Source organism: Pocillopora verrucosa, chromosome 3 (genome assembly GCF_036669915.1).
Source record: "Pocillopora verrucosa isolate sample1 chromosome 3, ASM3666991v2, whole genome shotgun sequence".
NCBI lineage: Eukaryota > Metazoa > Cnidaria > Anthozoa > Scleractinia > Pocilloporidae > Pocillopora > Pocillopora verrucosa.
In genome coordinates, this window is record NC_089314.1 from 3911045 (window position 1) to 3924387 (window position 13343).

At 39.0% G+C, this 13343-nt stretch overlaps 1 protein-coding gene across 1 annotated transcript; it reads left to right on the forward strand.

The window, feature by feature from the left end:
• The first annotated feature begins 1884 nt into the window (after positions 1-1884).
• Positions 1885-12751, forward strand: LOC131774468 (solute carrier family 22 member 15-like). The gene is made up of 9 exons (XM_059090492.2): positions 1885-2254; positions 2527-2755; positions 7673-7871; positions 8294-8506; positions 9459-9593; positions 10169-10263; positions 11135-11246; positions 11617-11689; positions 12100-12751. The coding sequence occupies exons 1-9, from the start codon at positions 1964-1966 to the stop codon at positions 12280-12282; spliced, it is 1530 nt and encodes a 509-aa protein (XP_058946475.2). The 5' UTR covers positions 1885-1963; the 3' UTR covers positions 12283-12751.
• Positions 12752-13343: the final 592 nt, after the last annotated feature.

Here is a 13343-nt window from a genome sequence, read left to right on the forward strand (position 1 = left end):
TTCCTGAATGTCAACAAACTTGATTTGAGCTGTAATTGACTAGTAAATAACTATAATCAAATATAGATCTACATCACGATTTTGTTCTTTTAGAACAGCCAACAAACACTGACAAAATTTTTCCGAAAATTGTACCTCAGCTGGTATTTAATATCGTACCTAGATTCTACCGTTAGACTGTAACTGAAATGTCTGGCTATAGCGCGGAAGGTCTGGGTACGGGACCAGCTGGTACCTTAAAGACCCTATTAGTTAATTACTGGTTCCTAAGGAAATTGTTTTTTCGCCTTTCTCTAAAAGCCTAAAAACTGAGCATTCAAATCTGAAAACCTGATCATGGCCGGCCTTAAGATGCGATCCCAATTTGCGATATGAATAAATTTTTTAAAGACCTAGCTAGAATTTAGCCGATGCACGTAAATCGTTTTATCCACTGGGCTTTTAAAGGCCGAAGCTGCTTCTGTGCTACCCGACTTGTGCTGACCGACTTTTCAGACAGTCGGACGTACAGTACTCGGGTCATTCCTTCCATTCACGCATTATATGCAGGCTTTTGAAGATTTTGTACGGTTTCGTATCCGTTATACATATCCTATACTCAAAAGATGTTACGTGGCTGGTTCTGTACCAGGCTGACGCACTTTCTGAGTTGTGACTCACCCGTGGTATTTCATGTCGTACTTTATTGTATGTGTTTTTGACTATCGCTGTTTTCCATCGCAAACCAGTACAAGGACTGAGAATATATTCACAGTCATTTGTTTATCACTTGACGGGTTTATTTGGAACCAACATAATGGGTTAGCTCGGTTGGTAGTGCACTATGTCGGTGTCGTTGAGGTCATGGGTTCCAATCCCGCACAGGCCTCAGTTTTTTTTCCAAGCCTTATTTTCACTACTGCTGTTAACTCTTTAAACCCTAAGAGTGACTAGCATCTAATAACATCTAATTTCTTCTCACAATATCAGCCCTGAATCACACGTTAAGGTCATGAGAATGAAGGAAATGATCACCAAAAAAGAAGATTTTGACCAGTAAACAAAATCTCCTTGTCAGCACCTTAGGAAATGTTTATAGAAAAGTATGGAGAATATGCATAATGACATTGCGTTATTGTCGGACTAGAGTCGGACCGGTAGATTCACCGATTTGGCTCAAATTTTGCATGCATGCTTGGTTAGGGGTTCCAATCACGAAATTGATATTTTTAGATTGCCAACATATTTTGCGTGGAAAGTTACGGCTCAAGGCCATTTGGAGCCCCTCTAGGACATGGAAACGAGGCTGGCCAAGAGCAACCTCCTTTGCTTTCTCGTTTTTGTATCTTTTTTATTATAAAAAAATCTGCAACTTTTCCTCTGTATTTTGAATAGCAAATTCTGTAGAGAATATAAAGGGAAGGGTTGAAACGCGCCATTCAATTTACTCAGTTTTAGGTGTTTAAGATCCCTGAAAAATACAGAAGTTCAGAAGCTTGAAGTACTATTGATATGTTGAGTTAGAACAATTTGCTAGTTTCTAAATGTTAGCTTGCACTGCTCCTGTTGATACACGTGTTAAGTAAATTAAATATTCCTATTAATGACCTTCAAATGGGAAACCACGAAATGATATAGTACGCTTGGGCCGCCTGTGATAACAGTATTAGTGACTGCGCAATCCATTGGCACAAGCCTTCATTAGTGTTCAATGTATGTATCCTCCGTCAATTCTTAAAAACTCTGGATCATCAGGTCTGAACTTTGATAATCAAAACCAGTTTCGGTAAACGAGACACATGGAGCCCCCTGCGTGATCGCCTTACGAGCCAATGTATAGTGTTACATAATTTAGACTTGCGCAAGGCACGGCACGGCACGGCAGGAAGTTTATGCAGTCACGAATGGGACATATAGGATTACAGAGCTTTTTCATGTTACTCAATAGCCAAAATCTTACTTCATATGCTTGTTCTTTTCCTTTATGCTTGCAATGGCACTGACTACAGATACATTTTTTGAACGAATTGGGAGTTTTGGTCGCTTTCAGATTGCGCTCAATTTGTTTTTCAATCTGTGTTCTCTATTTTGGTGGGCTGTGCCAGTGACGATCATGGTGTTTATAGCTTCAGAACCCAACTGGAAATGCGTAAACAACTCCACTTGCCCATTCACAGACAGCATTAGTATCATAGACGAGAGATACAACCACAGATGTAACATTTTGAGGAAAGACTGGAGATTCGAGGACGACTTTACATCAGTTGTCACTGAGGTTTGTGCTAAACGTGATCAAATTCGTGAACAGTCTCTCGTTCTTATCCCCATAACCTTATGACAATATATTTTACATTGCAAAATACCCTCTGACAATAAATGTGTGAAAATTATACATGTGAATCATATATATAAACCTCTGTCACTCCTGCTATTCTGGAAAAAGTTTAAAGTTGTAAGCCTTTCATTGATAAGGTTTAAGGGTTAGACAAAGGAGTCATATCTGATGAGATTTCAATTCACATATCTAATTTTTTTCCAAAATCACAGTTCGACCTTGTTTGTGCCCGCAGCTACTTGGGATTCGTATCAACTTCTGGGATATTCGCAGGTTTCCTTGTTGGCAGTATTGCTATTAGTATTTTGTCAGACATGTTTGGAAGGAAGCGGCCTCTCTTCATCTGTGGCTTTTTCTGCTGGCTGTTCAATTTTGTTTCCGCATTTGCTCCAACGTTTTGGTTTTTTGTTCTTTGCCGTAGCATAGTTGGCTTTATGCTGGGTAAGTTACATTTACCTCGAGCAGCTCGCCATTTTGAGGCCCTATAAAGGGTTATCAGGATATTTGGGTAAAAGGTTATAGGGATACGGGATATTTGGGTAAACAATTATAGGGATACGGGATATTTGGGTAAAAAATTATATAGGGATACGGAGTATTCAACATATCAAACTCTTTCCCCAGCGCGATGAACATTTGTTTTTCTCGGTTCCAGGTGTACGCGACCATGCACATGCTCTCCGTTGCGAATTTTCAAAATGGCGGACAGGCTAAATAGGGAAATAAAAAAAGCAAAGTGATTTTGCAACAAATACTTATCATAAACCCCCGTTAGAAAGGCGAATCCACGATAGAAAGATACAAAACTGTATGATATTGAGATCAGGGAGGTTGACAAAATCAACAAGAGAGGTTGAAAATTCATTACGTTCGCCGTTTAGCACATGCTTCGATGAATGGACACCCTTCAGGGCCAATAGAGGATCTGGATATTTTTCGTTTGTTCGCAGCGAAAAGCTGTTCATTCCCTCGGAAAATTCTCTAGAGGATAGAAAAGAATCGTTCCATGGCCAACTTGCTCGTGAAATAAAGAAAAAGCTTTGGTCTGGACAGCGAGAGGACCCTGATATAAACATAGGCCTTAATGTTGACCAAGATGTTCTCATGGAAGGTCTAGGGAGCGTTTTGCCCGGCGTTCTTCAAAGAGGAAAGATGGTTTACCAATTGGAGTCAAATAGGGTGCTTGATTCATATCTGGGGCTGAAGTGGGATGAAAGAATTTTAAATGTAGGTGAAGATTTTGCCTATGTAATTCCAGGAACTATTAAGTATTGGCTGGGACAAAGAAGTCCAATCATTGAATACAAGCTCATCATTGTAGGTGTTCTTAAACCCTTTCATAACCTGCTGCCTCCAGGGACTGAATCCTGTTTTTCTTCAGAAACAGTTGTTTGAGGGCATCAACCCCTTTGTGAATTGTGGATCTGAAGAAATCTTTAGAAGCTCTATTATTGTATTTTTCCAAGCCTTGCTGTGTGTAATATGCTATGTTCTGATAAAGTGACAGGAACTCAGGAACATTATAACATAGTGCATGCATGTAGGGAGTGACATCTTTTGCTTGGTAAACTTTGAGAAAGTGCTCAAACCATGATTTGATATTTCTTTGCAGTTCAAGAATAACCTCTTCAGATGTAAAATCTAGCCTCAAATCACCAATTATGTCCATAAATTTAGCCCAGATCACTTGTATGTCTTTGTTTTGACTGCAAAGAGGGACAAGCATAGGTCAGAATGTTTATATTCTTAAAGAGTTTCAACTTTTCTGGTTCGGTAAGATCTCTATATTCCAGCTTTTTGCTCTCTTTGTTGATTCTAAAATTAAAAGTGATTCCCATACTTTTGATAAATTCTTCATAACATGCCATGTGTTTATATTTATCTCTTGGGAATCCATCAGAGGTTTTTTTTTCTCAATAGCATCACTTCTTCTCAGCTCTCTTATGAACAAGTTAATCAAAACATCTGAAATCCTCAGAAAAAAATGTAATGTATCTATGATGACAAGGTCCATAGGTATAAAATCAAATAATGGTTGTGCCTTACAGTTTAATTTCCTTCCAGTGGAAAACCTTGCTATTTTAACTTGCTTGTTATTAATTGACCATGTTTTGCTTGTGTCCCACCATTGCTCCCTGGGACACTTGCACCACACACAAGCATAATCCTCATTTGCCCTGCCTAAACCACATAACAGTGCTAAAAATTTCAAATATCCACGTAAAAAGTATTCAATTTTATAGGTGCAATTATTTGCACTTATCTCCTTTAAGTTTGACATTTCCATTCCAAGGTCTACTAGGCTGTCTCTCAGATTATCATATGTCTCTGTAGTTTTTATAACAGCAAGTATATAATTTCCCTTCTCACCCATTGCCACATCCTTTTCATGGAGAATAGTGAAAGTGAAGTTGACAACTGTAAGCCCCTTTCCAATATTTGTACCATCACCACTAAGCTCGATCTTAATAGTTTCTCCATCATTGATTTCTCCATTCTTCTGAAGCCTAACAATGTGCTCTTGCAAGCTTTCTGCAAATCCTAACTGAACACCTTCAGCATCTCCTGGTGTTGGTTTCAAGTTCCATTCACTGTTTAGCTCATTAATTCACTTCTTGATGGAATATATATTGGGGAGATCATTAGCCTTAATGGCAATTTCATGCCAGGCCTCATTTGAAATCATGAATTTATCTTTGAGGTAAAGCCACATATTTATGTTATCAATGTCATCATTATTAAGGGCCTTTGGGTCAGACTCTGTAAATGGCAGCTCTCCCTCTCCAACAAGATTGAAAGTTTCATATTGATTAGTCTCAGTGTTGAGGACTTCAATTTTAGTTGCAACAAATTGTACAGCCCAAGAAAGGAGAGTGTAGTTTGGCACTCCTCCTTCAGTTGCTTTTTAATTCTCTTTTGATGGTTCTTAGAATAGTCATTAAACTTCTTCTCAGCTGGGCCTCTACCTTTTTTCCCATTTGTAATCACTTTTTTAGCCAACTGAATAAATTTTTTATTGTAGAAGGCCCCTTTCTTCTCAGCTTTCTCGAGGGCTTCTCGGGCTTTTTTATCCACTCGCAATCGCTTTACCTTCTCTTGTACCAAAGATTCTTCTAATTTTATTTTTTCTCCCCTCAACTGGCTGTTCTCATCTTTAAGCTGATGTACATCAACCTCGTTGTAATACACCTTAAATCGATACCGAGGGCCCGTTTCCAAATTGCTAAGAAGTGCATTTAATTGCCACGATTACTAGCTTTCTTGACAGCTTTCTGAAAACAGAATATTTTCTTTCTGAAGACTTCTGATATATGGCTATTGATTATTATACCTCGTATACCTGATTGCTCAAACACTTTGTTTACAATCATTGAAACGACCGACTCATGGTTTTCTCTGAAAACTTCTTTGCTTTGAAATATTATAGATTAGTAAGCTGAAACGAAAAATTAATCAGGGAAGTTCACGAAAAATCCAGCGAACAAGCTTAAAAAAGACATTTAATTAGACTTCATACTGCGATGAACTTCACAAATCTTACTTATTTATCTCGTAAGTAAACAATGGCAGATTAATACCCGAAGTGCTTTCTGAGTTTCCCGATCCCTCTCCTACTGCTTTCACGCTCACCAAATAGGAAAAAATCAAAAGGAGGAAGATACAGCTGTTTTGAAACGCCATTTGACGAGGGTAAATCTGCTTTTTGTTCGACACTTTACATATCAAAACAAAGGAAATTTGTTCCTCTTTTTGATTCAGGCGGTACATTTTTAAATTGCGCTTGCGTAAAAAAGATATCGCCCGAGACGCTTCGCTCGGTTGTGTTTTGAACAAAAACGCCTTGTTAATTTCACGCAACCGCTCGGAGAAAAGGTTAAAATGACGGGGGAAAAACTTTACCTTCAAGTTAGAAAATTAGCGAAATAGAAAGCCACAACATTATAGTTTAATATTTCAGAGGTACATTGAGTGCTTTTTCCGTAGAGAATCCGCACGATGGTAAAATGTTCGAAAATTACACTCGATTTGAGTGGGGCGTTGAAGTGGGCGTGGTCACTATATTCATGTTAAGACTATTTGTACCCCGTGAGTTTGATATGAACAAGGTTCTGGGATATCGAAGATCGAAGTTCTCATTTTTAAAAGAAAGAAATAAGATTATTAGTCAATGTGGAAGGCGCAAATAGTGGAAAAAATACTTTCAAATGCGATTTTTTACATTTTGCCTGCCATCAAATATTGTCAATATTGACAATAGCTGCCAATATCGGCTCTTGTCCGAGAACAACTCTCCCCCTCCCCCACGGCTTTTTCTATTTCGCAGTACTTTTGCGCGTTGCGATCTCCCGCCTCTGCTGTTCAAGACGAACTTATCGTATTTAACGAAGAAGAATACCAATGTTATATGGTTCAGTGCTTGGACTGTGGAGATCCGCTGACCGTCAGGGAGACTGGGAAAGAAATGTCAAATGAGTTAGCAAAAATGGAATATGAAGAGATACTAGGGTTCAACCACAAGATCAGGAAGAAAGTCAAGGCGTCCAAGAGAATCATCGTTCTTATTTTTACTACTAACTTGAAACACAAGAAACCCTCGGCAGCAGCATCCATTACTCTCGCCTGGACGGAATACAAGTCGACGACGTAAGCACTTGATTACAGTACATCTACCCGGCTTGTGTGCAGTTGAAATAATTGTAGTGATTCACAATATAAACAGTGTCTTCTTGCGTAAAAACCGGCGAAACAAGATGGTGTAGTTAACAGAAACAACAACAGGAGAGCCGTGCGAGGGAACAAATCAGCGAAACAGCATGGAAACACCCAAGGAAAACGCTCAATAACATCGTCATGGTAACTGGCATTATAGGGATACAAGAATTAACGGGATACAGGATATTTTGGCTCAAAATTAATGGGAAACGGGATACTAAGACCCCCCCCCCCTCCCCTCCTTCCTTAATGGGGGCTCCATCGTAAGTGTGACATTCGAGCCCGTGAAAATTTGTCTTCGGACCGAAGTGATTCCCGGGTAGGGAGATTTGGCCGCTTGAATAATATGGAAGAGTAGAGAAATCTGATATTTAAGAATGTTTAGCTGCTTCTGGTTATGTGCTTAGTGAAGTTATTAAAGGGTGTAACATGTTGTTCATGTAGGGAATACGAGAGAGTAATTCGTTCCGCAAAAATATACATAAAAGGCGAACACGGTTAGTCCTCAGCACGAAGACATTTCGTAAGCCTCCAAAAATGGAGAGGTTGAACACCTCCCTCCCCCTCCTCCGAAAAGTTAAAAGACTACTTACAAGTCGCTGCAGAAGGCCGTTCTCCGTTTTAGTTTTATTTTTTAACATACAGCTGGGTACAGCATTCCTATGTTTGTGTTGGCGATGGAGTTTTCTGGGATTCGCCACAGAGGTGCCGCAGGAGCACTCGTTTGGACTGGTATTGCTGTGGGAAGTCAGGCGTTAGCTGGATGTGCTTACGCCATCAGAGATTGGAGGCTTCTGACCATCGTCACAGGAGCTCCTGGGAGTATACTTATAGGTGGTTGGTTGTGAGTAGCTCTTTTCATTTTCAGTGCGTTGATGAGTAGGAAAGGCCCCTTTACAATGACATATTCTACTTATGTAATCCATTTATCAGCATAAGAGGTCAGCCTGCTCTCACTCTGGGCACTCGTCACATAGTTTAACCAGTTTGTCTTCAGATTTCGATGCTTTCATAGGTATTTCTTGAGTTTAACAAAGTCTCACTTATTACTGAATGAATAAGGAAATTACCAACACATCTTACGCAGATTAGAGCTCAAATCTATTTCCTCTTACTGGAACTTTCTTGTATTTCCAACTGTTACAGTAATCTATTCATTTATTTCTAGCTCCTGAGGTGTTCAACACTAAATCACAATCCACCTTGTCTATTAGATTGCAGCGATTGTAAAGTTAACTATATTTTGCACTATTCCATGTCCCTTAGTTTTACTCCAGAGTCCATCCGTTGGCTCCTCAAGAAAGGTCGAGAGACGGAAGCGAGGGACATACTAAGTAAAGTTGCCAAGGTGAATGGTAAAAGCATGCCAGAAGAAGCATTACATTTGCCCAAGGATGAGAGAATAAGACTTGGTGACTTTCCTGATTTGTTTATGTCAGATGGAATGATTCACAGAACACTTGGGTCTTGGCTCATGTGGTAAGTTTTCTTCCTTATTTGTTTGCTCTCTGGAGTCAATGTAAATAATAGTTCTGAGGTAAAAAACATCAAATATACTCTAATAAAGTGTGTAATTTATTGTTATCAACTAAAATGACAACGTAAATTGGCCACTGTAAAGCTGACGTTTCGAGCATTAGCCCTTCGTCAGGATAAATTGCTCTGACGAGGGGCTAACGCTCGAAACGACAACTTTCAAACTATTTACGGTTTCCAATTTACGTTATCAACTCAGTTGATAATACTAAATTACCCTCTTATATTCTCCCACAGACGTAGCGCCACAGTTTCTTTAGAAACTTACCCCTTTATTCATCTGATAAGCTGTGCCTTGCCACAAGTCACAGCTCTACATGTCATCTATAGGTAGCCAGCCTACTTTTTGATAAATTAAGCTGGGTAGCTATAGATGACATTGTACGCGTTAGAAAACTCTGTATGCTACATAGAGTTAGCCAGGGTCATTGTCCTGAATATTTCATCTCATATTTTAAACATGTTAGGTATACACATAGTTATCGAACTAGATCTGCTATCTGTAATGATGTTTTGACACCATCATGTTAAAGAAAGTCAGGAAGTCAGGATTTTCAACTCAAGTGTATGTCGTCTATAGAATAATCTAGATAACACATACAAAAACATAATTTCCCACTCAAATTTCAGAAAAATGCTACAGAATGATTTTATCAAAGAAGGCCCTTCGCTAGAACATTTTAAGATTAGTAGGACCTTTTTATTTTTATTATTGTTGGAAGTGTAATAATTGGTAGGATCAGCATGATTTTTGTTTTTTTTTTTTGTGTTTTGTTTTTGTTGAGGGCCATTTTGTATTTCACCCTTGATAAATAAAGTATTTGTTTGTGTTTGTTTGTACATCATTGCCTGCATCTGTCATTTAAAAAAACATTCTTTTTTTCTTTTGAATCAGGTTTGCAGTATCTTTTATATCCTATGCGACAGCTTTCAGCGCACCGTTTATTGGGGGTAATGTCTACATCAATGTAGTCGTTGCTGCCGTTGATGGACTAATCGCATACCCTCTATCTGCTGTTTTGGCAGTCAGGTAGTAAAATTTAAAATGAAATAAGCTAATTAACAATATGATTATTCCATCTTTTAATCAATCCATCATTAAATCAGATAATTTAGTTTTATTAAACGAGTTGAATATTAATTTGCAATTGGCCACCATAGAGAGTTTCTAAGGCTGACACTTTTAGTGTTAGCGTTTCATTCACTCTGGCGAAGGCCTAACGCTCGAAGCTTCAGCCTCAGAAACTCTCTCTAGTGGCCAAATTACATTATCAACTCAGTTGATGGAAGAAAATTATTTTTGAATACCCCACAGAGACGCACCACCCAATTTCCATAGAAACTTACCCTCTTCATCATTATATCAGTTTGTTACTCAATCAATTTACCAATCAACTGCAAACAGTCATTCAGAGGATGAATCCATAGACGGATCGATTTACTGGTCAATTAACGATTTTTGTATTAGCTATTTGACAACTATATGCCAATTTTTTAGCTTTGAAATGCCATTAATGTTTTCATTACGAATTTGAACTTAACCATGATCGGATTCTTATCTTACTCCCGTAACTGTTGTTGTTCATTTCCCATCTTTATATCTAGATTTCGTCGAAAGTTTATCATTGTGGTATCGTTTATTCTATCGGCTGCGGGAGCAATTGGCGCACTTCTTTTATCAGATAATGATGACGACAACGGTAAAATGAACCCTACTAATTAATGGACTTTCCAGAATCTAACAAAAGTGTAATTAAAATGAAACTTTAGAAACTGATTGTGCAGACAGCATGTGTCGAAATATTCTCAGAGTTTTCCTCCTGATCATAAAGTGGGGTCTTATCCACACACATGATATGTGCATCGTAAGAACCATGTCCGTGTAAAAATCCACGTTTTACCATTTTATAACAGGATAACGTACTGCGAAGGACCAAGATAATATAGCGGTCAAACGTCTACGCATATGCAAACTTCTTGATGGCTATGAAGTTTAACTTTATGCTGTCAGAAACAAGTTTTCGCAGAAACAGGCTAGAGAGCAATGGCCTTTTAAAAGTAGATAACTTATTAGATGAAGCCAAAAATCAAATCGTAAATCAACAAGATGCCTGTCAGTACGGATAAGCTTTGTTCTTTGAAAAGTCTCGACTTTTTCTTTTCTCTACTTTGTGTCCTTCAGCAGATATCTATTAGCGTTACTTTTTTCTGAATATTTTGCAAGAGAGCGGCTGTTTTTTTTGTTTCCTTTGAAGTTTTGCGCGGGAAATCAGCGCGAGCCGACCATAATTTATCCACTTGCGCATGCTAGACGTTTGACTTCTGCCTTGGTTCTATGGAAATAGGAAAGGCCTCCGTGCCTCCCTCGGGAGGATCGCAGACCTGGACTGGGAAAACCGCCAAAATCAAGTCTACTAAGACCCAGGCAAGGGTTGATTCGACGGTCTGTTGTAACGCTTCTGCAACACTAGTTCCATTAATTAATGATCATTTGTATCATAACTGAGTATAGCGGCATAAAGAACGATACTCTCTCTCAGATAAGAGTTAACGTTTGAATTTTGCTGCCAGGTTATCCGATTGGAAAAATCCTCATGTCCATGGTTGTTGCTAGACTTGCTGTTGTCACCGCATTCACACTTATTTACATTTTCACTGCAGAGATGTTTCCGACAACTTTGAGGTAATTAAGTGGCCCAGCACTGCTGAAAGGATTTTTTAAGCTGATCCGGCAAATTCTGTCACCACATGGAAAAACATATTCTCTTTTTCCTTCCATATATATTATCATTTTATATCGTCACGTATTCGACAGATTAATTTAATTTCTCTTTAAGTTTGCGGTTTTACATGTGTAAAGACAAAGTTACCGTTTCTTTTCATTTCACAGACGCTATTTGAGCATCGACTGACTATTCTTTATTATTGTAGAAACCTCTAATGTGTTCGCGCAGCGCCCCGTAATGAGGCAACACTAAAGTGAGGCTATACTTACATTGACGTGCCTCATGCTCATCTAAATTATTTTTGTATGTGTTTGTGTTCTGGTAAAGGAATGTTGCCATGGGTACATCAACAGCTGCTGCACGTGTAAGCGCTTTTTTAGCACCCTACTCTGTGCTTTTGGTAAGTGTGCAGCGTACTTACATCTTCTAAAGGTAGTCCGCTTACTTTAGTTGGGAAGTGATATCCACTGAGTACAACCCTTGCTACTACTTGAATCGCAAATAGCGTCTCAAAGTACAATGCAGCATGTCTGAACAGGGTATACGTAGCTGAATAAACACAATTTGTGAAGAACAGCAAAGAGTCACCAGCAAAGCACCAGCGACAATTTCTCCACCCCTACCATGCTGTTTAGATGGATTTCTTTGTATTCCTTCTGTGAACCCCGTCACAATATCTGTATCCCTTGATATTTGTGGTATCGAGAGCGACAATGAGAAGAAAGCTCAACTTTGAAAGGAGACCGGCGTAATTCAACAAACGAGGTATTTGTCGCCTGTACTAATACCTCAACCTCCTTTACTCAACAGACAACCGTCCACTGGCTTCTTCCGTTTGGATTAATGGCTGGTTTGGCTTTAGCAGCTGCTTTTGTTTGCCTCTCTCTCCCAGAGACTCAAAACCAACCAACTATGGAAAATCTGTTTCAGGACATAGTATGCCAACCGAAGAATGAGACACTTGGTGATGAGGAACTCGATACCGAACTCTGATAGAAGACCCAAGAAAATGAACCAAAACTGCATCGAAATCTGTTCTTTTAGCTAAACTCGGTTTTATAACATGAACTCACTAACCCTAGCTGTTGAGGCTTCATTGCTTAGAGAGGAACATGACTTAAGTGTTTTGAACCTAGCAAACAGAGCCGTGTGTTAACAAAAACAATTTATAATTATTAGTCAGGGAGATCGATAGTTTTTTGGCGTAGAGAGCTAAGTCGGTAAAGACACTTAGGTAGGTGCTACACGCACAAAAAGTGAAATTAATAAATTATAGTGCTCTTAAGAAAACACAAATCTGTGATGTTTGTATTGCATTACGTCTGGCTACACAAACAACAGCTCATCATTGAACGAAAACGGTTTTGGTTCAAGAAATGAACCCTAAAATAGCTCTTTCATGAATTTCAACAAACTTTTTTTGAACTGTAATTAACTAGAATATTACAATAATAAAATTTGGATGAACATCACGCTTTTGTTCTTTTAGAATAGCCGACAAACATCAGCAAAATGTTTCCGAAGACTGTTCCATAAGCTGGTACTAATATCATACACAGATTCTACCGTTAACCTGTAACTGAAATGTATGGCCGTGGGAGTTCTGGGTACGAGACTAGCTGGTACCGTAAAGACCCCATAAACAATTGCTGGTCCCTAAGGAAATTGTTTTTTCGCCTTTCTCTAAAAGCTGAAAAACTGAGCATTCAAATCTGAAAATCTGATCGTGGCCGACCTTGAGATGCAATCCCAGTTTGCGAAATGAATAAATTTCTTAAAGGACCTAGCTAGATTTTTTAGTCGATCCACGTAAATCGTTTTAACCACTGGGCTTTTGAAGGCCGGAGCTGCTTCTGTGCTACCCGACTTGTGCTGACCGAATTTTCGAACAGTCGGATGTACAGTACTCAGGTCATACATTCCTTCCATTCACGCACGATATGCAGGCTTTCGAAGATTTTATACGGTTCCTTATTGTTAGTGTCCCTCATACATATCCTCCACTCAAGATGTTGCATGGCTGGTTCTGAACCCGGCCGACTCGCTTCCTGCGT